General features: G+C 42.4%; 1 protein-coding gene across 5 annotated transcripts in view; it reads right to left on the minus strand.

Annotated features, from left to right (window-relative positions):
- ARB2A (ARB2 cotranscriptional regulator A) overlaps positions 1–22,876 on the minus strand; it is a 908,279-nt gene that overhangs the window by 801,589 nt on the left and 83,814 nt on the right. For all 5 annotated transcript variants that reach the window (XM_073624507.1, XM_073624504.1, XM_073624506.1 and 2 more), the window contains one exon: positions 5,312–5,377. In XM_073624507.1, coding sequence (XP_073480608.1) covers positions 5,312–5,377 — 66 coding nt within the window. The remainder of the gene's footprint in view (positions 1–5,311; positions 5,378–22,876) is intronic.

Below are 22,876 nucleotides of genomic sequence, written 5' to 3' on the forward strand. Positions count from 1 at the left end.
AACTTGAAACGGGGGAATTGTACCCTTTAAATCATAAGCTTGAATTATCACTTGTCGAATCCACTTAGAGATAGTGGATTTCGACACTGCCTGTCCTTTTTTAGGACCCTCTGGTAGAATAAATAAGACGTCAGTCTTACGAATCTGAGCAGTTGTCTTTAAATAGATTTTCACTGCTCTCACCACATCAAGACAATGTAGTGACTTTTCTTCCCAAGAACATGGTTTTGGAAAAAAGGATGGCAGGACAATATCTTGGTTCAGGTGAAAACCTGAAACTACTTTTGGCAAAAGCCTGGACAAGGGCATAACACGACTATAAAATATTTGCATAATCAAATATGACTCTTTACAAGAAAGAGCAGCCAATTCCGAAACCCTCCTTGCTGAGGATATAGCAACCAAAAATATCAGCTTCCTAGTCAGAAGGACTAAGGGAATATGCTGTATCAGTTCAAATGGCTGTTTTTGTAACACTGACAAAAACCAAATTTAAGTCCCAAGGGCTCAAAGGTGATTTAATTGGCGGATTAATCCGCATCACCCCTTGCATAAAACCCCAGACTAAAGAATGCGTAGCAAGCGATCCTTCAAATAAAAATCGATAAGGCTGAGACTTGACCCTTAATAGTACTCAGGGCCAACTTCATCTTTATGCACAATTGTAGAAAGGCAAGAATTCTGCCGATGATATATCTCCGAGGGTGCCAACCCTTGGATTCACACCAGGGAACATAAGCCTTCCGAGCTCTATAATATATAGTTCTGGAAGCTGGTTTCCTTGCATTAATCAAAGTAGAGATAACTGACCCAGAAAGCCCACATTTCTTCAGAATGTGGGTTTCAAAAGCCAGGCCGTTAAATTTAGCGTTCATAAAGTAGGATGGAATATCGGCCCCTGTGAGAGCAGGTCTGGCCTTAGTGGAAGGGCCATGGACCCTTCACTGCCATTTTTACGATTTCTGCGATTCTGCGGTCATTTCATGACCTTCTGTGCCATGCTGGTGCCACCAGAATTACCGCTTTCTTTCCAGCTTGATCCTGCAAAGAAGTTGTAGCAGCAACTGAATAGGAGGAATGCATAGATCAGTGAGAACTGATCCCACAGGGTTACCAGCGCATCTGTTCCGCATGCGAGTGGATCCCTTGTCCTGGACACTCTTGGGGACAGCCGCATTGGCAAGTCCAAAGCTTGGATCATCTGTTCCAAGCAGACAGGATACTGTTTTGCAACAGTCTCGAATGGAACTGGGCATAAGGAACTGCTTCGAATGAAGCTACCATCTTTCCTAACAACCTCATGCAAAGGCGAATTGATTTCTTTTTGACCTGACCATCCACACCAGCTCTCGTATGGAGCTGATCTTTGCCGAAGGCAAGAACACCCTTTTCTGGGCTGTGTCTATGATCAGGCTCAAATACTCCAGCTTTCTTAGCGGTTTTAAGGAGGATTTCTCTAGGTTGAGAATCCAACCCAGACTTTCCAGGTAACTGGTTGTAATGCATACACTTTGCTCCAAGTGAGCCACTGACTGGTCTATTAACAACAGATCGTCTAGGTACGCCAAGACTATTATGCCCTGTGCCCTTAGCCTGACTAGAGGTGGGGCCAGCACCTTTGTGAACACACGGGATGCTGTAGCTAGCCCGAAGGGCAAGGCTACAAACTGAAAGTGCTGTTGTTCTACTTCGAACCGCAGAAACCTCTGGTGAGCAGGAAATATAGGGACATGCAGATATGCATCTCTGATGTCGGATGCCAGAAGTTCTCTTCCTTGTAGTATGGAAACTACTGACTTGATCCACTCCATGCGAAAGGAGCAGATCTTCAGGAACTAATTTAGATTCCTTAGATCTAGAATGGGTCTGACATACCCATTTGGTTTTGGTATCGTAAACAGGTTTGAATAAAACCCCAAACCTTGTTCTTCTGTGGGGATCTGTATGATCACCCCCTGAGCCAATCAGTCTAATGCTTGAAACAGGGATTGCCTTTTCCCTGGATCCTTGGGAACGTTTGATAACTCAGAAAACAAGATGGTGGAAACTCCCGAAATTCTAGTTTGTATCCTAGAGACACCCTGGAGAGAACCCTTCTGTCCTGAATTTCCCTTTGCCAGACTTCTGAGTATTTCAGAGGTCTTTCCCCCACTCTGGTAAGGGGGGCGTCTCTTCATGATGAGGCTTTAGTATTCTGCTTTGCAGATTTGCGGCCCCAGGTCTTCTTGTGTGTCTGGGTCTGACCCTGAGGTTTTCCTCTAGAGTCTGACGGCGGAGTCCGTCGCCACTGCCTAGAGGCGGATGCCCCTGTCGCAGGAGAAAAAGTCAGTTTAAATGAAGGACATTTATCCTTTTTTTTTGACTGGCGAAAGAGTACTCTTTCCACTAGAAATCGTCTGGATGTATTTATCCAAATCATCTCCAAATAGTCGCTCCCCATGAAAAGGGAAACTAGTCAGAAGCTTTTTGCAAGGTGCTTCGGCTGACCAATCTTTTAACCAAAGGGTTCTACGCATGTGTATTAGCATAAGCGCAAGGCGGGACACCTGGTGAATAGAATCCTTTGTAGCATCTATAGCAAAACATAATGTCTTTGGTAATTCGGCCAACTCAGGGGCCTGTTGTGCTGGGACCTCTGTGAACTGGTCCTTTAAGGAATGACAGATGCCTATTGCAGCGATTTTACCAGGAATTCCAACTCCTTATCTGTTGGATCTTTAAGCATTTGTGCATTGTCTACTGGACAAGTTAGATTTTTATTCACACTGGAAATCGCAGCGCCAACTGCTGGAACCTTCCATTTTTTGGTGAATTTTTCCTAAATGGGATAGAGAACTGAGAATCTCTTTGGAGGGAGAAAATGCTTATCCAGATGATCCCATTCAGCATAAATAAGCTTTTCTAGTAATGCATGGACAGGAAACGCATGTAAAGGCTGTAAAGGTTTCAAAGAACCCAAGGAGGAAATTGTACTTTCAGCTAACCCTGTTAGCAAAAAAAAAACAGCAGTGATTAAATACCTCCAAAAGAAAGCTCTATTTGTGTGAAAAAAAAAAAAAGATAAAACTGAATCTAGGTACAGTGCTGCATGACCGCGCAATTGTCATTCAAAGTGTAAGAGTGCTGAAAGCTAAAAATTGGCCTAGGCAGGAAGGGGGTGAAAGCGCCCAGTAGGCAAGTGGTTAAGTATCATTGGCACTGAGTGGTGGTTTACACATAAGAAGAGATATTTAACAAGAACAGCACTGTGGACTCAGATTTCAACGTATTTATTTTATGTGATTTTGGGACTATTATTACGTATAAATTGTTATGTATAATATTGTTCACTATATTGCACAGTATAATGTTTCAAAAATTGTGATGCAAGGCACTAGCTGGATAAAACATCAAATGGTTTTAGGGAGAAGAAAGAGTTAATCCCTGATGCCACACATCCATGTAGTCCTATGGTGGTGATGAGAGTGACAACCTCAGAATAGACTCCAACCAGACCACGCCCCCAACATGTTTCACTCCGTGGAACAAAGTAATACCAAGTATCAAATGGTTTTTACCTGTACTAGCAATGCCAGCACAGCTACCTACAAACAATGAAAAAGACTGCATAAAAAACATAGCTGCAATGCACAGTAACAACTAAACACAGGTAGAAATCAGATCATTAGAGAAGCAATATTGGAAATTTTATATGTAAGATACACACTGAAGATATTTAATAAAACCAATAGCCTTTACATTTGCATCACGCATTGTTAGTTTTTTTTAAGATGGCATAGGTTTCCTTGGCTCTAAAGATGTATCCCCAAGGAGGTTTGGAGTACATTTGATGGTCTGAATGTCATTCAAAAGTACTTCAAAATTGTTTTCCTTTAACATTTGATTTCAAAATGAACTGAACAAAAACTACCATTACATAGTTAGAAATTCATTTGTTCAAGAAAAACATTTCATCCTGCTCCTTGCAATTTTCCCATTACTGTTTGAAAAAGAAAGTCAATTTGACCCTAATAAGGATTTGAAAATCTCTTAAAACAAAAAATTTCAACCCAAAACTACTAGTGTTTGGTCAGCTTCAGGTACAATCAAACAATAATAAAAAGTAAAACAAGCTTCACAGAGTCACACATACAACACATCACATTATTGCAAATGCACATAGATCTGAGTCAATCAATTCAATAATTACTCAGCTCTTGAAAAGGCATTAGATTTGTTTTTGCTTTCATCTTCTCCTATTATGAGTATAATGGGTTATAAATCAAGTATCAATCTTTGAATGATGTGGGGGAAGGAGGAAAGGGAAAGAAAAAAAAAAAACTCATGAAGGGTTGCAGATTACTGGAAACATAAAAAGAAGCTAAAAAGAGAATGCTAAAGAGATGTCCAACAGGGTTATTTGATTATAAGCCCAGTGTTACAAAGGGCAGTTTGAAATGAGCCTCAAATAGGAATAATTTACATTTATATAGCATTTTACATGTGTCTGAATTCTTTACAGTACTTTAAAAAACACAGAGCAAAACTAAGAAGTATCCTTGGTTTTCATGAGATCAGTTGCAGGCTGCGTGCAGCTAATTATAAAGTCCTGTTTTTTATTTCTGTGGCCAGCAAAAACAGGAAAATATATATCAGGGACCCCCAATATTTATAAACTAATCTGTATTTCAGTATCTACTATTTTTATGATCTTTAGAGAACATTACCCTCCATAAAACATTGAAAAAAAGAATAGGCCCCCCACCAAAAAAATAGTATTTCAAAATATTTAAGTGGAAAGTTTCCTGATCCACCAGCTGCTTGCTGGACACTTTCTCCGGCAATGAGAACTCCCTGCAGGAGTCTGCCGCTATTGCTATATTGTTCATCTCCAGTTTAAATGAGGTAACCTCTCCTACATCTCCCTATGAACTAGCCACTCATACTGTGCTAAGAAATGGGGTATGGGAGAATTTATGGGAATTCAACAGTGGCATCTGATTACCTCATCCTCCCTGAATGCAAATCAGATGATGGGGAAGGGGGTGGGGAGGAACAACAAATGTCAGAACAACAAACACTTTCCCCTTCTAAAGAAGCATATAAAAAATGGTCAGACTAGTCAAAATCCCAAAATAAAAAAATAAAAAGTCTGCGATTAAGATTTTGGTGCTCAGTTTATAACTTTAACCTTCAAGCATTTTCATAGGGGATCCAAAGTGTTTCATGCAGAAAATACTATGAAGAGCATACAGAGAAGATGGTTTACCACTTTCTAAACCAATTTTACACACATTTTTACTCACAAATAGTAAAACCAAGATTTACTTACCGGTAAGTATACTTTTTGCAAATTACAGTCCTTTTCCAATAACTCGTACACATGCTTTGTTATAATCTGCAAAGGAAAAATCATATATATAGCTTAATGATCCATTCCACACTTGGCTATTACATACAGTAGCTGTCAACAAAACCCTGTTCAGTTCATATTCTTCTGTTTTAACGAATAGTCAGTAAGCAAGGAAAGTAGATAGCATACAAAACAAAGTAAAATGTACTTTTCAATTTACATACTCAGCAATGGGTTAAATTGTTGATGAGCATATACAGTATAAATTAATTCAATAAGTGAGAATATAAAAACTATGAATAAACTGACAGTCAACTATTACCTTTAGCATGCGTTTTTCCAAGCACAGGCTACCAAAACACTGCCCTGACATGAGTCTTCTCAGGGCACCTAAAGGGTCACCGAGTTGGGGAAAACAAAATGCTAAGCAATTGTGCAAATGCAGCTTGCTTTCAGGGGCATTCAGCCTGCACTTGACTTTAATCTTGTTTCCTTATAATGAAAGTAACTGATGATAAATATTACAGAAATGATAGATTATTATGGCTATAAATCCCTTTGTTAACCCTTTACCACTGAGCACACAGTGCCTTGAAAAAGTATTCATACCCCTTGTCATTTTCCACATTTTGTCATGTTCGAACCAAAAACGTAAATGTATTTTAGTGGGATATTATGTGATGGACCAAGACAAAGTGGCACATAATTGTGAAGTGGAAGGAATACGATACATAGTTTTCTAATTTTTTTACAAATAAATATGTGAAAAGTGTGGCGTGCATTTGTATTCAGTCACCCCCCCAAGTCAATACGTTGTAGAACCACCTTTCGCTGCAATTACAGCTGCAAGTCTTTTTGGGGATGTCTCTAACCAGTTTTGCACATCGAGAGTGAAATTTTTGCTCACTCTTTGCAAAAGTCCAGATTTGTGGAGTATACAACTAATAGTTGTCCTGTGGACAGATTCTCCCACCTGAGCTGTGGATCTCTGCAGCTCTCCAGAGTTACCATGGGCCTCTTGGCTGCTTCTTTGATTAATGCTTTCCCTTGCCCATCCTGTCGGTTTAGGTGGACGGCCATGTCTTGGTAGGTTTGCAGTTGTGCCATACTCTCCATTTTCAGATGATGGAGTGAACAGTGCTCCGTGAGATGTTCAAAGCTTGGGATATTTTTTTTTTTATAATTTAACCCTGCTTTATACTTCTCCACAACTTTATCCCTGACCTGTCTGGTGTGTTCCTTGTTCTACATGATGCTGTTTGTTCACCTAGGTTCTCTACCAAGCCTCTGAGGGCTTCACAAAACAGCTGCATTTATACTGAGATTAAATTACACACAGGCGGACTCTATTTACTAATTACGTGAATTCTGAAGGCAATTGGTTCTACTACTTTAGTTAGGGGTTTCAGAGTAAAAAGGGCTGAATACAAATGCACGTCACACTTTTCAGATATTTATTTGTAAAAAAATGTGAAAACCATTTATCATTTTCCTTCCACTTCACAATTATGTGCCACTTTGTGTTGGTCTATTACATAAAATCCCAATAAAATACATTTACGTTTTTGGTTGTAACACGAAAAAAAATGTGGAAAATTTCAAAGGTATATGAATACTTTTTCAAGGCACTGTACGCACATATGCACCCCCAGTGATGTGGGTCTTCTTGCAGGGAGCTACATATGCGCACACTTGTGTTTGTGCTGGGAGCGTGCTGTCACAGGCAGCTCCAGGTGTTATACGAACAATCAAGAGTTGGGAGGACCGCCTCTCGATCACATGATCACTTTGATTGGCTATCACAGTAATCAGTCACTGTACAGGCTGCCCCTGTACACTTTCTCTTCTTGAAAAGCAAGTACATTACAATCTTCTCCTTTAGCAAAGAGAAAAATATGCAAACTTAAAAAAAAAGAAAATCAATAAAATTAAATAAAATGAAGATAAAATAGAAAGGGTTTGAGTCAGGTGTCATGGTCAGCATGTTTTAAAGTAGTATTAAATCCAAAAGCAAACCATTTATTATATAGCTTACTAATTCTTAGATGTAATGGCTATATTAGTTTCCTTTTTTAGGCTCTTTCTTACTTATAGTTTCATCTTGAGATCCAGCCAGCAAGTCTGTTTTTCAAAACCACAAGCTCTCCAGCAGAAAGTATCAGGTTACCATTCTCCTGAGTTGTGTCTCATTAATACAGGACAAAGCTCAATATTCCACCCACTCACCCACACTCACACACACACGCTTAAACAGACTGTTCAGTAGTGATGGGTGCTGTAATGACCATAGGCTAGAAACCGTGGTTGATCAAAGTGAAGAAATGTCATCAGCACACCAAGGATTCCTCAAAAGGGTCCAAAGTGGTATTTTCGTGGTCACATGATAAACATGCAGTAACATTTTAGAGCCACGCAGGGCCCCTTCGTCGTGTGTTGTCAGGAACTGTTACCCACCACGGTAATATCCGCCAGAGATAAGCTTGTCCAATTGCGCTATTTACATAGAATATATTAAACCACAAAACTTTTAACACGCGCAAGAAGAACTCGACTCTGTTATAAATGCGATACAGAAAATGGTGATTTTTTTTTGGGATATTTTGTGGTACTGTGATAGAATTAGACCTTTTTGGTCATGTATTACAGCCTTTAACCACTTCAGCCCCGGAAGATTTGGCTGTTCAATGACAAGGCCATTTTTTGCGATATGGCACTGCCTCGCTTTAACTGACAATTGCACGGTCGTGCGAAGCTGTACCCAAGCAAAATTGACGTCCTTTTTTTCCCCACAAATAGAGCTTTCTTTTGGTGGTATTCGATCACCTTTGCGGTTTTTATTTTTTGCGCTATAAACAAAAGAAGAGCGTCAATTTTGAAAGAAAAAAAAAAAAAACACAATATCTTTTACTTTTTGCTATGATAAATATCGCATATTTTTTATCAAGAAAAAAAAAAAATTTTCCTCAGTTTAGGCCGATATGTATTCTTCTACATATTTTTGTTAAAAAAAAAAAATTGCTATAAGCGTAGATTGGTTGGTTTGCGCAAAAGTTATAGCATCTACAAAATAGGGGATAGATTTATGGCATTTTTATTAGTATTTTTTTTTTTTTTTTTTTTTTTTTACTAGTAATGGCGGTGATCTACGAAGGGGTTAACACAAGGGGGCGATCAAGGAGTTAACTGTGTTCCCTAGGTGTGTTCTAACTGTAGGGGGGTGGAACTGTCTAGGAGGAGAGAGAGATCAGTGTACATAAATAGTATGAACACACGATTTCTACTCCCCTGAAAGAACCGGGATCTGTGTGTTTACACACACAGATCCCGGTTTCTCGCTGTCACGAGCGACCGCGGGAGCCCGGTGGTCATCGCACCCAGCTGCGGGCACGTGCCCCTAGTGGCCAATAGGTGAAGCAACGCAAGGTAACGTCGTTTCGCCCAGCCGTGCCATTCTGCCGCAGTAAAACAGTGGCGGCTGGTCGGCAAGCGGTTAAAGTTGACACAAATTTGTACAGTACTAAATGGTGTTTATTGGGCATGTTTGAGGACCTTGATATTTCTGCTATGTCTAAACAGTTCTTGAGGTTTTTGCTATGTTATACTAGGAAATAATGGCCCTCCATTGGCTTTCTACTGAACCCCTGCATAAAGGGATGTGGAAAAACAAAAAAAACAAAAAAATCAAACGTTGCCTCTGTACAAGCCGACATATGAGGCTAGGGTTCACCCAGGGAAATTTTATTTGGGGATCTTGGCTAGACACCCAGGATTCTCTTCTTTCCTTAGTATTACATTACATTCATTGTAGGTGAGGTTGAAAAAAGACACAAGTCCATCAAGTCCACCCTATGTGTGTGATTATATGTCAGCATTACATTGTATATACCTATATGTTGTGGTCATTCAGGTGTTTATCTAATAGTTTTTTTATCAATGCTCCCCAATGAAACCACCGCCTGTGGAAGGGAATTCCACATCCTTGCTGCTCTAATGGGCCGTACACACGATAGGATTTTCCGACAACATGTGAGCTTGTTGTCGGAAAATTTCCACCAAAAAAATGTTTGAGAGCAGGTTCTCAAATTTTCCGACAACAAGACTTGTTGAACATTCTTGACGTTCGGAATTTCCGTCAACATTTGTGTGACCGTGTGTATGCAAGACAAGTTTGAGCCAACATCTTTTGGGAAAAAATCCACGGTTTTGTTGTCGGAAAATCCTATCGTGTGTACATAGCATTACAGTAAAGGACCCTCTACGCAGTTTAAGGTTAAACCTCTTTTCTTCTCATTTTAATAAGTGGCCATGTGTCTTATTTAAACTCCCTTCCATAGAAAAGTTTTATCCCTATTGTGGGGTCACCAGTATGGTATTTGTAAATTGAAATCATATCCCCTCACAAGCGTCTCTTCTCCTGAGAGAATAAGTTCAGTGCTCGTAACCTGTCTTCATAACCAATATCCTCCAGTCCCTTAATTAGCTTTGTTGCCCTTCTTTGAACTTGCACCATTCCCAGTACATCCTTCCTGAGGACTGGTGCCCAGAACTGGACAGCATACTCCAGGTGAGGCTGGACCAGAGTCTTGTAGAGTGGGAGAAATATCCCAACCTTTGAAGAGCGAGAGCCACTTAAAAGCTGAACTCCAACTTTCTTTTCACTAGAACTAAATGGAATAAATCAGTACCAGCATAGATTATACTTCTGCACCATGTTGCCCTGTTGTCTGCAGGTCCCCTGATATTCTGAGCTTAGTTGAGGCTCTGTACCATGTGACATTCTCAGGCCTTCCACAGCTGCTTCCTGCTGCATCTCTAGCCTAAAACACACCCTCTGTAGTCTTTTAGTCTGCAAATGATGTAACTTCCTTCACAGCTTTAAAGGTGAGTGCGATAGAATACATCCTAATTAGCATTCAGTCCCGCCCAGTCACACCTACAGGAAGACTTCAAAACACCCCCAAGTCCCACCTCACAGATCACAGCTTTATTCAAAAAGGAAATGTCTTAATACACAGCCTGTTCTGAAAGCTAGCTGTGCTGCTGGGCAGGATTGAATGGATCATAATTGAAACCCCTCAGATCACGCCCTCCCAGAGCCCTATTCTCTGTGATCTGATTAATTTACTTATGAAGGAAATACCATCATAATAACCTCCCATAGCCCTTCCTCTGTAGACTTGCAGTAAGCCATTATTCTATGGCATCCTGCAAGATAAGAATGACACAAGAGCAGGTATGACATATTTACACCTGCTTTGCAGACTGAAGAGTGATCTGAATTCAGATCACTCTTCAGAGAGCATTTAACAGATGGTGAGGTAAGGAGTTGCATCACCTCCTCATCACCAATTTTAACCCCCTAAATGCTGCAGTACTGCACTGCAAACATGCACATTTGTAATGTGCATGTTTTAATAAAAATTGGTTGGGCCTGGCAGGCAGTAGTGCTCACCAAGTACAACAGAAGGTATAGCTCCCACCACAACCATGAAGCAGAGTACCACAGTTGTGACATGTGTTCAGCTAAAGAGGGAGAAGTTAAGGGGGTGGTAAAACCTTGGTTGTGTTGCATTTTTACACCATTAATTTAAACACACCCTAAAACTGCAATAATTTTAGTATGGTAGTGATCCCTTGCATCCAAGGCCCCTTCACACTTTGTGTAGCAGGAGTGCGCATTTCTGCTCACAATATTTATAGTGTGTTTGGTGACTACACATACACTTTACAACAACCAAAGATTTGTGTGTGACTAAACTGAGTTTTGTGTGTGTTGTGTGTGCAAGCACTATATACACATTACAAATCATGCCTTCAAAGACAATTTGCTGTTTGTCTGTTAAAAGAAAAAAAAAAAAGATCAGAGCAGAAAAAAAAAACATGATCATGTGACCCGTCTTCTAATATCTGTGTGCCCTTTATAGCGAGAATTGCACATTTCATGTCCAAGAGATGGCATGTAAGGTTACACTTCCTGCTGTACAGCACTCTGTTCACTGCAGAGAGTAATGAAGTGCGAGTGGGGATAACACAACTCCCTTCCTCTACTTTCACCACCCACATGAAGGCCCAGAAACACCCACAGTAACCCTTGAACCCACCCACATCAACTCACAGAACTGGAACAAGTGACTCTGGCCTGTCCTGAAACTACAGAGGCTCAAAGGAAGATGGGACCTGTAGTATCCGGACCGGAAAAGGAAGGAAGCAAGGGGTCAGAGAACTTTTAAATTCAGCCAGGTGGAAGAGTGACATCCCAGACACAAACCTGCAGTGTACAACTAAAGTAAGTAAGCATAAGCTGACACTGGGGTTGTGATTCATTTACATGCACAATGCATCAGTTGTTTTGGAGAGGAAAAGCTGGAGTTCTTCTTTAAGGTAACCGGTCACAGGACACAATGAAATGAAATTGTTAAGAATTTCACATTTTTATTTTGAACAGCATAATGAACATTTTCCTTCTGAAGTCACTGAATGCCAGCGGGAGGGAGGGAGGGGGGGGGAGAAGCTGGCTTTCAGTGGTTGCAGGAGGAAAATGTAGAGGATCAGTTCCTCTATATGCTCTCCCCGCCGTCCCTCCTGTCCAGGTGTAAAACGTAATGCGACAGGGTGGCTGCACAGCCCCCTGGAGCATGGGATGGGGTCGCCATTGGGGCCCCTGGCGCTACACCAGTGGTTGGGAGGGGGGGGGGGTGTTAAAAAACACGCCTCCTAAGAAGGCCTCGATTTTAGGCTCTGGTACTCGTTAGCTCGGATATGTTTCTCAGACGTAGGGGCCAAAGGTTCGAAAGTTTTGTATACTTTGGGTTATTATTGCAGTGGGGTCTTGTGGACATAAGACCCTAATCTCATCTTACGATAAACAATGTTAACTTCTCTTACCTTATTGGTTTATCAGTGTTCATTTACATTAATATGCAATGTATGTGACACTTTTCTCTTTGGCTTGTTCTATATCTTTTTGAAAACATTCAATAAAACGTTTATGCAAAAAAAGAAAGAAGAAAGAAAGAAAAAGCATGCCTCAACAATGGGGTTTTACCACTCCCCCCCCCAACTGCAACTGTAAAAGCCCTTACTGTCCTGAGCCCCTATAAGACTCTTCTTACACTAATGCGCTGCGGTTTCCCCGCACTGTATAGTGAAGTGCACCTGCAGCTTTCCTGCAGGTTAGCTGCGATTTGCCATAGATGTCTATTAGATTTTGTGGGTGTGGTGCACTTTCTGAAAGTGTACCAAAGCTTCTACATTCAGTTTGAGGTGGAGGGCCACATGTGGCCCTGAGCACCCCTGCACTATATGAAGGACAAGGGACAATGATGACTGTTTTAACATAAAGACTAAAGTGGAAATTACATTCATGTGTTTTGCACACAGAATTAATGAAAATTGCTTGCCGGTTATCAACTTTGGCTATCTAGCAACATTTTTTTTTTTTTTTGCATTATGGGGCTGTACCATAATTTTAAATCATCATATGGTAGAGATTTTCAATTATTTTTCACATTAGTCCAGTGAATTATTTTTTGAGCACATTAGTACTGGCTCATCTCTTTGCATTGTAGCAGGTGTTCAGAAAGAATTCCTAATACAGGTTAATTGCATAGTTAATAATTTTGGAATGTGGACAGTTAAATTATTAAGTCAGATTACCATTCATGTACTAACTAGTGCAAGCCACTAGGATAAAAAAATAGAATATTGGCATTTGACGAGTGCTAGTTTTACATACTGCATCACGTTTTTGGCATAGGACTTTATTTTAGTTGGGTCTTTAATTAAAATGTCAACTATTTAACACAGCAATGGCTGTTTTTTGGACTGCTAAAAAGCAGTTAAAGAACCCTGCAATAGGAGAAATATGGAAGCTGCCACTGCTAAATTGTTTCAAAATTTTAAGCTATAGAGAGACTTTTTGTGATCACAATATCACCTATAATACGAACATAAAGTTACCATACAAAAGGCTATATTATAAACTATACATACACAGACGCATACACACACAGTTGTGTGAAAAAGTATTTGGCCCCTTTCTGTTATTTTTTTTTTTTGCATATTTGTCACACTTAAATGACTCAGCTCAAACAAATTTTATTAATACACAAAGATAACCCGAGTAAATACAAAATGCAGTTTTTAAATAATGGTTTAATTTATTAAAGGCAAAAAAGCTGTCTAAACCTGCCTGGCTTTATGTGAAAAAGTAAACCTAAAAACTGGTTGTGCCACCCTTGGCGGCAACAACTGCAATCAAGTGTTTGCGATAACTGGCAATGAGATTTTCACATTGCTGTGGAGCAATTTTGGCCCACTCTTCTTTGCAGAATTGTTTTAATTCAGCCACATTGGAGGGTTTTCCAGCATGAATGGCCTGTGTAAGGTAATGATACAGCATCTCAATTGGATTTAAGTTTGGGCTTTGACTAGGCCACTACAAAACCTAAATTTAGCTTTGTTTGAACCATTTGGAGGAGGATTGCTGTTGTGTTTCGGATCATTGTCCTGCTGCATAAACCAAGTGCATTTGAGCTGGAGGTCACAAACTGATGGCCGGACCTTCTCCTTTAGGATTTTCTGGTAGAGCTCAGAATTCATGGTTCCATCAATTATGGTAAGTCGTCCAGGTCCTGAAGCTGCAAAGCAGCCCCAGACCATCACGCTACCACCACCATGTCGGACTGTTGGTATGATGTTCTTGTTATGAAATGCTGTATTCATTTTATGCCAGATGTAAATGGGATGCACACCTTCCAAAAAGATACATTTTTGTCTCATCAGTCCACAGAATATTTGCCCAAAAGTCTTCAGGATAATCAAGATTTTTTTTTTTTGGTAAATGTGAGATGAGCCTTTGTGTTCTTTTTGGTCGGCAGTGGCTTTGGCCTTGGAACTCTGCCATGAGTGCCATTTTTGCCCAGTCTCTTTCTTATTGTTGAATCATGAACACTGATCTTACTTGAGGCAAGTGAGGCCTGCAGTTCTTTAGATGTATCAGGGCTGGGCTCAGCCCTTCATACTCTAAGCTGGCCGCTCAGCTGTCGGCTAATTGCCAGCTCCTATCTCTCCACAGTGACTCACCTGTTGATGATATCCTTCTCATCAGTCCTGCCTACTTAAGCCATCCAGCTCAGATGATCTCTGCCTTCACCTTGGTCACATCTCTAGAGACGCTCTCCTGTGTTCCTGTTAAAGACTTGCTTGGCTGACATTCCTCCCGACTCCAGATCCTGCTTGTTGTTCTACTAGGCTCATCTCTGGCTCCCTGACATTTTGACTTGTCTGACTATCCGTTCTGGTTACTGAACTCTGGCTATGTTTTGACTACGTTTACTCTGTATACCTTTTTTTATTATTATTAAACAAGTGTGATTTAACTGTACTTTTGTCTCAGTCCGATTCATGTTTTTCTGACAAGATGTTGTTCTGGGTTCTTTTATGATCTCCTGGATGAGTTGTCGTCATGCTCTTGGAGTAATTTTTGTAGGCCGGCCACTCCTGGGAAGGTTCACTACGGTTTCAAGTTATCTCCATTTGTGGATAATGGCTCTCCCCATGGTTCACTGGAGATCCAAAGAAATGGCTTTGAAACCCTTCCTAGACCGATACATGTACATTACTTTGTTTCTAATCTGTTCTTGAATTTTTTTTTTTTTTTTTAGTGTGTCTTTTTGTGATCGGTTAGATTGCTTCACTTTGTCAGACAGCTTCTATTTATGTGATTTCTTGATTCAACAGGTCTGGCAGTAATCAGGCCTGGGTTTGGCAAGTGAACTTTAACTCAGCTTTCCAAAAAATTGTGGTTACTCACAGTTCATTTATGATTCAGCATGGGAGGGGACAATTACTTTTTCACATAGGGCCAAGCAGGTTTGAACAGCTTTCTTCCCTTAATAAATGAAATAATAATTTAAAAACTGCATCTTGCATTTACTCGGGTTATCTTTGTGTAATATTTAAGATTTGTTTGATGATCTGAATCATTTAAATGTGAGAAATATGCAAAAAAATAAAAATCAAGAAGGGGCAAATACGTTTTCACACAACTGTATACACATACATACACAGTGCCTATTTATACCCCTTAAATTTTCCACATTTTGTCATGTTATAACCAAAAATGTAAATGTATTTTATTGGGATTTTATGTGATAGACCAACACAAAGTGGCACATAATTGTGAAGTGGAAGTTGAATGATAAAGGTTTTACAAATAAATATGTGAAAAGTGCGGCGTGCATTTGTATTCAACCCCCCCTGAGTCAATACTCTGTAGAACCACCCTTCTCTGCAAGTCTTTTTGGGTATGTCTCTACCAGCTTAGAGAGAGGGACATTTTTGCCCATTCTTCTTTGCAAAATAGCTCAAGCTCTGTCACATTGGACGGAGAGCATCTGTGAACAGCAATTTTCAAGTCTTGCCACAGATTCTCAATTGGATTTAGATCTGGACTTTGACTGGGCCATTCTAACACATGAATATGCTTTGATCTAAACCATTCCATTGTAGCTCTGGCTGTATGTTTATGTTGTTGTCCTGCTGGAAGGTGAACATCCTCCCCAGTCTCAAATCTTTTGCAGACTCTGACCAGCTTCCCTGTCCCTGCTGAAAAGCATCCCCACAACATGATGTTATCACCACCATGTTTCACGGTGGCGATGGTGTGTTCAGGGTGACGTGTAGTGTTTTCTGACACACATAGTGTTTTACTTTGAGCCAAATAATAGGATTTTTTTTAAAACAGCTTACCTGTAAAATCCTTTTCTTTCGAAGGACATCACGGGACACAGAGCCACAGTAATTACTGATGGGTTATATAGGGTATCACTGGTGATTGGACACTGGCACACCCTATCAGGAAGTTCAACCCCCTATATAATCCCTCCCCTTGCATACCTCAGTTTTGTAGCCAAGCAATATAGTGTATTAGAAGAGGGGCGTGACCTCTGTTTCCCGTGATGTCCTTCTAAAAGAAAAGGATTTTACAGGTAAGCTGTTTTTAAGAAATCCTATTTTCTTTCTCGAACATCACGGGACACAGAGCCACAGTAATTACTGATGGGATGTCCCAGAGCAATGCTACCTGAGGGGGGGGAACCACGACCAAGTAGGGTGCAATCAGACCTGAGGACTCTGTACCGCTGCCTGCAGCACACTACGCCCAAAGGCGATATCCTCATGCCTTCTCACATCCACCTGATAGAATCTGGTGAATGTATGGACTGAAGACCAGGTTGCGGCCTTGCAGATTTGAGCCATAGAGGCCCGGTGATGCACTGCCCAAGAAGCACTAATAGCCCTTGTGGAATGTGCCCTGATCTGAAACGGAGGAATCTTCTGTTTCAAACCGTAAGCTTGAATGATCAATTGTCAAATCCATTTAGAAATGGTAGCTTTTGACGCTGCCTGTCCTCTATTGGGACCCTCTGGCAGCACAAACAAAACATCCGTCTTGCGGAACTGAGCAGTTGCCCTGAGATAGGCCTTAACTGCTCTTACTACATCCAATGAATGTAGAGATCTCTCTTCCGGAGAACAGGGATCTGGAAAAAAGGAAGGCAGAACAATGTTTTGGTTTAAATGAAAATCAGAAACCACCTTCGATAAAAAACTAGGATGAGGGCGCAGTACTACTCTATCCTTGTGTATAATAAAATAAGGCTCCTTACAGGAAAGGGCTGAAAATTCTGAAACTCTTCTAGCAGAAGAGATGGCCACCAGAAAAATTAACTTCCTTGTCAACAAGACCAAAGGAATCTGACTTATTGGTTCAAAAGGCTGTTTATGTAACACAGCCAAGACCAAGTTCAAGTCCCAGGGGTTTAGGGGCGCTTTAACCGGAGGATTAAGACGCATCACCCCCTGTATAAAGTTTCGGACCAAAGAATGTGAAGCAAGTGGCCGTTGAAATAATACCGATAAAGCGAGACCTGGCCCTTGATGGTACACAAGGCCAGCTTCATCTCTAATCCTAATTGTAGAAAATCAAGAATTCTACCTATGATATATTTCCTGGGATGCCAACCTCTGGATTCACACCAGGATACATAAGCTTTCCAGACTCTATGATAAATCATTCTGGAAGCTGGCTTCCTTGCATTAATCAAGGTAGATATGACAAGACCTGAAAGCCCGCGACTCTTCAAAACGTGGGTCTCAATAGCCAAACCGTCAAATTTAGCGTTTGTATGGCAGGATGGAACACTGGACCTTGAGATAACAGGTCTGGGCGTACCGGTAGGGTCCACGGGGAACCCACCGTCATCCTTACTATTTCTGCATACCAAGTCCTTCTGGGCCAAGCGGAGGCCACTAGAAGTACCGACTTCCTTTCCTGCCTGATCCTGCGAAGGAGTGGTGGCAGTAGCAGAATAGGCGGGAATGCGTAAATCAGTGAGAACTGATGCCACGGAATCATCAACGCATCTGTCCCGCATGCAAGAGGATCCCTCGTCCTTGCCACAAATCTGTCTATCTTTTTGTTGAATCGGGATGCAAAGAGATCTACATCTGAGACCCCCCATCTTTGGCATATGGCCCAAAAGACGTCGGGGTGTAGAGACCATTCCCCTGGGAGTAACTGCTGGCGACTTAGATAGTCCGCCTGCCAGTTCTCTATCCCTGGAATAAAAACTGCAGATATGCATGGCACATGCCTCTCTGCCCAGACTAAGATCTGGTTCACCTCCTTTTGAGCAGCTCGGCTCCAGGTGCCTCCCTGATGATTGACATAAGCCACTGCTGTGGCATTGTCGGACTGGATCCTGACCGGGCAGCCCTGTAACCTGATAGTCCAGGCTTTTAGGGCTAGATATACTGCCTGGATCTCCAGAATGTTGATGGGTAAGGTCCTCTCTGTCTTGGACCATATCCCCTGAACCGCAGACTGTTCCAGAACTGCTCCCCAACCTGACAGACTGGCATCTGTTGTTACCACTGTCCAGGTAACCGGTAGAAAGGATTTCCCCTTCTGCAGGTTTTCGGGTATGAGCCACCAATTGAGGCTCTGACGCACCGCGTGCGACAGGTACATCGGAAAGTCTAATGCCTGAACCTTCTTGTTCCAGGTTGACAGAATACTGTGTTGCAGCATTCTTGAATGAAACTGAGCATAGGGAACTGCTTCGAATGAAGACACCATCTTCCCTAGCAGCCTCATACAAAGGCGGACAGAAGGACCATTCTTGATCCTGACTGCCAGAATCAGCTCCCTTAAAGCAGTGATCTTTGCCTAAGGTAGAAATACTTTCTCCTGGCTTGTATCTATGATCAGACCTAAATACTTCAGTCTTTTTCCTGGTTTTCGGAAAGATTTTTCTAGGTTGAGGATCCAACCTAGGTGTTCCAGATACTTGACTATGGATCTCAAGTTCCCGTTCAAGGAGGCTACCGACCGGTCTATCAATAGCAGGTCGTCTAGGTATGCTATGACAGCTATACCCTGAGCCCTTAGTCTGGCCAGAGGAGGGGCCAAGACCTTTGTGAACACCCGAGGTGCAGTGGCTATCCCAAAAGGCAGAGCCATAAACTGGAAATGGCGCCCTCCTACCTCGAAGCGCAGAAGCTTCTGATGAGCAGTAAAAATGGGCACATGCAGATATGCATCTCTGATGTCTATCGATGACAGAAATTCTCCTCCCTGCAGGGTAGAGACTACTGTCCGGACTGATTCCATGCGGAAGGACTGAATCCTTAGGAATCGGTTCAGATCCCTTAAATCCAGAATGGGTCTGACATCCCCATTTGTTTTTTGGACCGTAAAAAGGTTGGAATAAAAGCCCAATCTTTGGTCCTTTGCGGGAACCATCATAATGACCTCCTGCGACAAAAGTCGCTCTAACGCTAGAAGGAGCGACTGCTTCTTCTCTGGGTCTCTGGGGACACTTGATCTGAGGGACCGAGGAGAGGGAAATTCCTGAAACTCCAGCTTGTACCCTAAGGTTACCGTGGAGATTACCCATCTGTCCTGGAAATCCTCCTGCCAGAGCCCTGAGAACTGTCGCAGTCTTCTCCCCACTCGAGTGAGGGGGCGCCCCCTCATGCCGAGGTCTTAGTGTTTTGCCTAGTAGGCTTCTTCCCCCAGGACTTCTTCTGTCCCTGGGGTTGACTGTTGTCTTTGGACCCAGATGGAGGCGGCCGTCGAGACTGCCTGGAGGCTGAAGCCCCTGGCGCTGGGGAAAGAGTCCGTTTGAAAGAGGGACGCTTACTCTTCTTCTTAACAGGTAAGAGAGTGCTTTTCCCACAAAAGATTCTCTTGATATAGTTATCCAAGTCCTCTCCAAACAACCTTTCACCGCGAAATGGAATCCCTGCCAGGAGCTTCTCACATGGTGCTTCGGCTGACCAATTTTTCAACCATAGGATTCTACGTATATGCACCAACCCCAGTGAAAGACGGGAGCTTTGCCCGATAGAATCCCTAATGGCGTCAACCACAAAGCATAAGGCCGCTGGCAGGTTAGCCAACCCCTGGGCCTGCTGTTCAGGTAATACTTTGATGACCTGCTTAACATGGTCTCTTAAGTATTGACAGACTCCAATCTCTGCTACTGCAGGTTGAGCCACTGAACCTGCTAAGGAAAAAACATCCTTCAATAGGGATTATCTACAGGATCCCTGAGCATCTGAGCATTGTCTACAGGACAAGTCAGACTATTATTTACGGAGGAAATGGCAGCATCAATGGCCAGCATTCCCCACATTTTAATAAACTTTTCTTCCATCGGATAACGTGTTGAAAACTTTCTCGTGGAAAAAAACGTTTGGGTGATCCCACCCAGAATAAATGAGCTTTTCAAGTAAATTATGAACAGGAAAAGCCTGTGCTGCTTGGAAAGGTTTCAGTGACCCCAAAGCAGAAGAGGATTATTTAGCAGTTTCAGGTAGGGGCAACTTAAATGTGGAGCGGACCAATCCAGTAAGGATCTGCACTAAGACTTTCTCCTCTTGGGAAGTCGCAGAGGGTCCCTCTCCACCTGATTCCTCTGAAGAGGAATCATCCATCCCATCCTGATCCTCTGAAAGGGATTCGTCTCCTTTATCCCAGAGCTCCTCTTCCTGAGGGTCTTGGGGAACAGAGGAAGGCCTAGTACGTTTTCTTCCACTGAGTGAAGCTGTAATCACGGCCATTAATCTTTCCTCTAAACCAATGGCTGAGGAAAAAACCTCTTGAGTAATGTACACAGGGGTTGAAGTGCCAGAAGCAGGTGTAGCCCCTGACCCCAACGGCTCTCCCTGGCTAGCCATCCCTGGCCCTTCAGGGGGGGAGGATGCTGCTGACAGGGGGCCCTCAGAACCTGAACGAGATCCCCTAGGGTCTCTGGTTCTTGGGGTGCTTGAACCTCTTCTACCCATAGTGCAAAGCAACAAGGTGTGAGGTATCACAAATGAACACTGACTGCTGAGCGATGTAGTCTGTAGTCCAATGCTCAGCCTGGTGTTACTTCAGTAAATGCTGCCTAGGAGAATGCCTGTGTCCCACCTTACATGCGACCGTCAGCTCTGTGTCTCTCCAAAGGCTGTGTGCACCTGTACAGAGTGCCTTAATAGCCTGCAGCTGGCCTGAGTGGGAGTCTAAGCACCTGTGCTGACGTCCCGCCCCCCCCCTCGCATTTTGAAAAAAACGAGCGCTTCCCGCACTGGCCGACTCTCCTGAAATACTATGGAGGAAGGCTGGGGGAGAGGGAGGAGGGAGAGAGGCTGGTAGTGAAGGGCATGCCTGACAACAGCAATGGCGAAGATGGCGGCGGGGGCTGCGGTGCCTGAGCGGTATAACCACTGTCTAGACCCCTGTGGCCTCCACCTAGCCTGGGGGGGGAACATTCATACATGAGAAATCCCCCCATCCATCCTACCGTGAGCCGGCCGGAGACGCTGTGAAACTTGTGCAGCATGAACACTGAGACAGACAATCCAGCATGACAAGGTTTGTGCTCTTGGCAGCCCCCGGTGGTCACAATAGGCATAGCATGTATTTACCTTAAAGGAGAAACCTACTAGAATTAGAAAATTCTGTGGAATCCCCTCTTACCTTATCCAGCCGCAGGGTTCAGTTAATACAGACCCAATCTTCACCTCTCACGGTGGGCTCCGTTTGAAAAAACCGTCAGAGACTGGGGCCCCCTACGAATAGGGGGATCCTGCAGTTCTGGGCCCATAAAGCACCCGGCTAGAAATTAGGCTAAAAAAACATTTTTCTAATATGCGGGGTCCAGCTCTCTAAAAAGAGAAGCGTTACAGGTAAAACCTCGTTTCTTCGGACATAAGGCCCGGGTACCATCCAATTCGGCCTAGAAAGGACACTTTGAATGGATCCGGTCTGCCTCCCCAGTATAGGATATTCCCTTTCTTTACACGTCCATCACCTAAGAGACTGGCGTAAAAACTGAAGTATCCCTGCAAGGGGAGGGATTATATAGGGGGTTGAACTTCCTGATAGGGTGTGCCAGTGTCCAATCACCAGTGATACCCTATATAACCCATCAGTAATTATTGTGGCTCTGTGTCCCGTGATGTTCGAGAAAGAAAAGTTAATTTTGGTCTTGTCTGACCAGAGCACCTCCTACCACATTTGGGGTTTCCCCCACACGGCTTCTTGTAAAAACTGCAAATGGGACTTCTTATGGCTTTCTTTCAAACAATGGCTTTCTTCTTGCCACTCTTCCATAAGGGCCAGATTTGTGAAGTGCATAACCAATAGTTGTCCTGTGGACAAATTCTCCCATCTGAGCTGTGGATCTCTGCAGCTCCTCTATGCCCTTTCCATTTTCAGATGATAGATTGAACAGTGCTCTGTGAGACGTTCAAGCTTGTGATATTTTTTTTTATAACCTAACTCTGCTTTATACTTCTCCACAACTTTATCCCTGACCTGTCTGGTGTGTTCCTTGGCCTTCATGGTGCTGTTTGTTCACTATTTCTCTAACAAACCTCTGAGGGTTTCACAGAGCAGCTATATTTATAGTGAGATTAAATTATACACAGGTGACCTCCATTTACTAATTAGGTAACTTCTGAAGGCAATTGGTTCCACTAGATTTTAGTTAGGGGTATCAGGAAAAAGAGGGCTGAATACAAATGCACGCCACACTTTTCAGATATTTATTTGTAAAAAAGATTGAAAACCATTTATCATTTTCCTTCCACTTCACAATTATGTGCCACTTTGTGTTGGTCTATCACATACAATCCCAATAAAATACATTTATGTTTTTGGTTGTAACATGACAAAATGTGGAAAAGTTTAAGGAGTATGAATATTTTTTTAAGGCACTGTATATACAGTATATCACAAAAGTGATTACACCCCTCACATTTTTGTAAATATTTTATTATATCTTTTTATGTGACAACACTGAAGAAATTACACTTTGCTACAATGTAAAGTAGTGAGTGTACAGCTTGTATAACAGTGTAAATTTGCTGTCCCCCTCAAAATAACACACACAGCCATTAATGTCTAAACCGCTGGCAACAAAAGTGAGTACACCCCTAAGTGAAATTGTCCAAATTGGGCCCAACTAGCCATCTCCGATCCCTGTT

This window comes from Aquarana catesbeiana, linkage group LG01 (assembly GCF_042186555.1).
Source record: "Aquarana catesbeiana isolate 2022-GZ linkage group LG01, ASM4218655v1, whole genome shotgun sequence".
NCBI classification, from domain to species: Eukaryota; Metazoa; Chordata; class Amphibia; order Anura; family Ranidae; genus Aquarana; species Aquarana catesbeiana.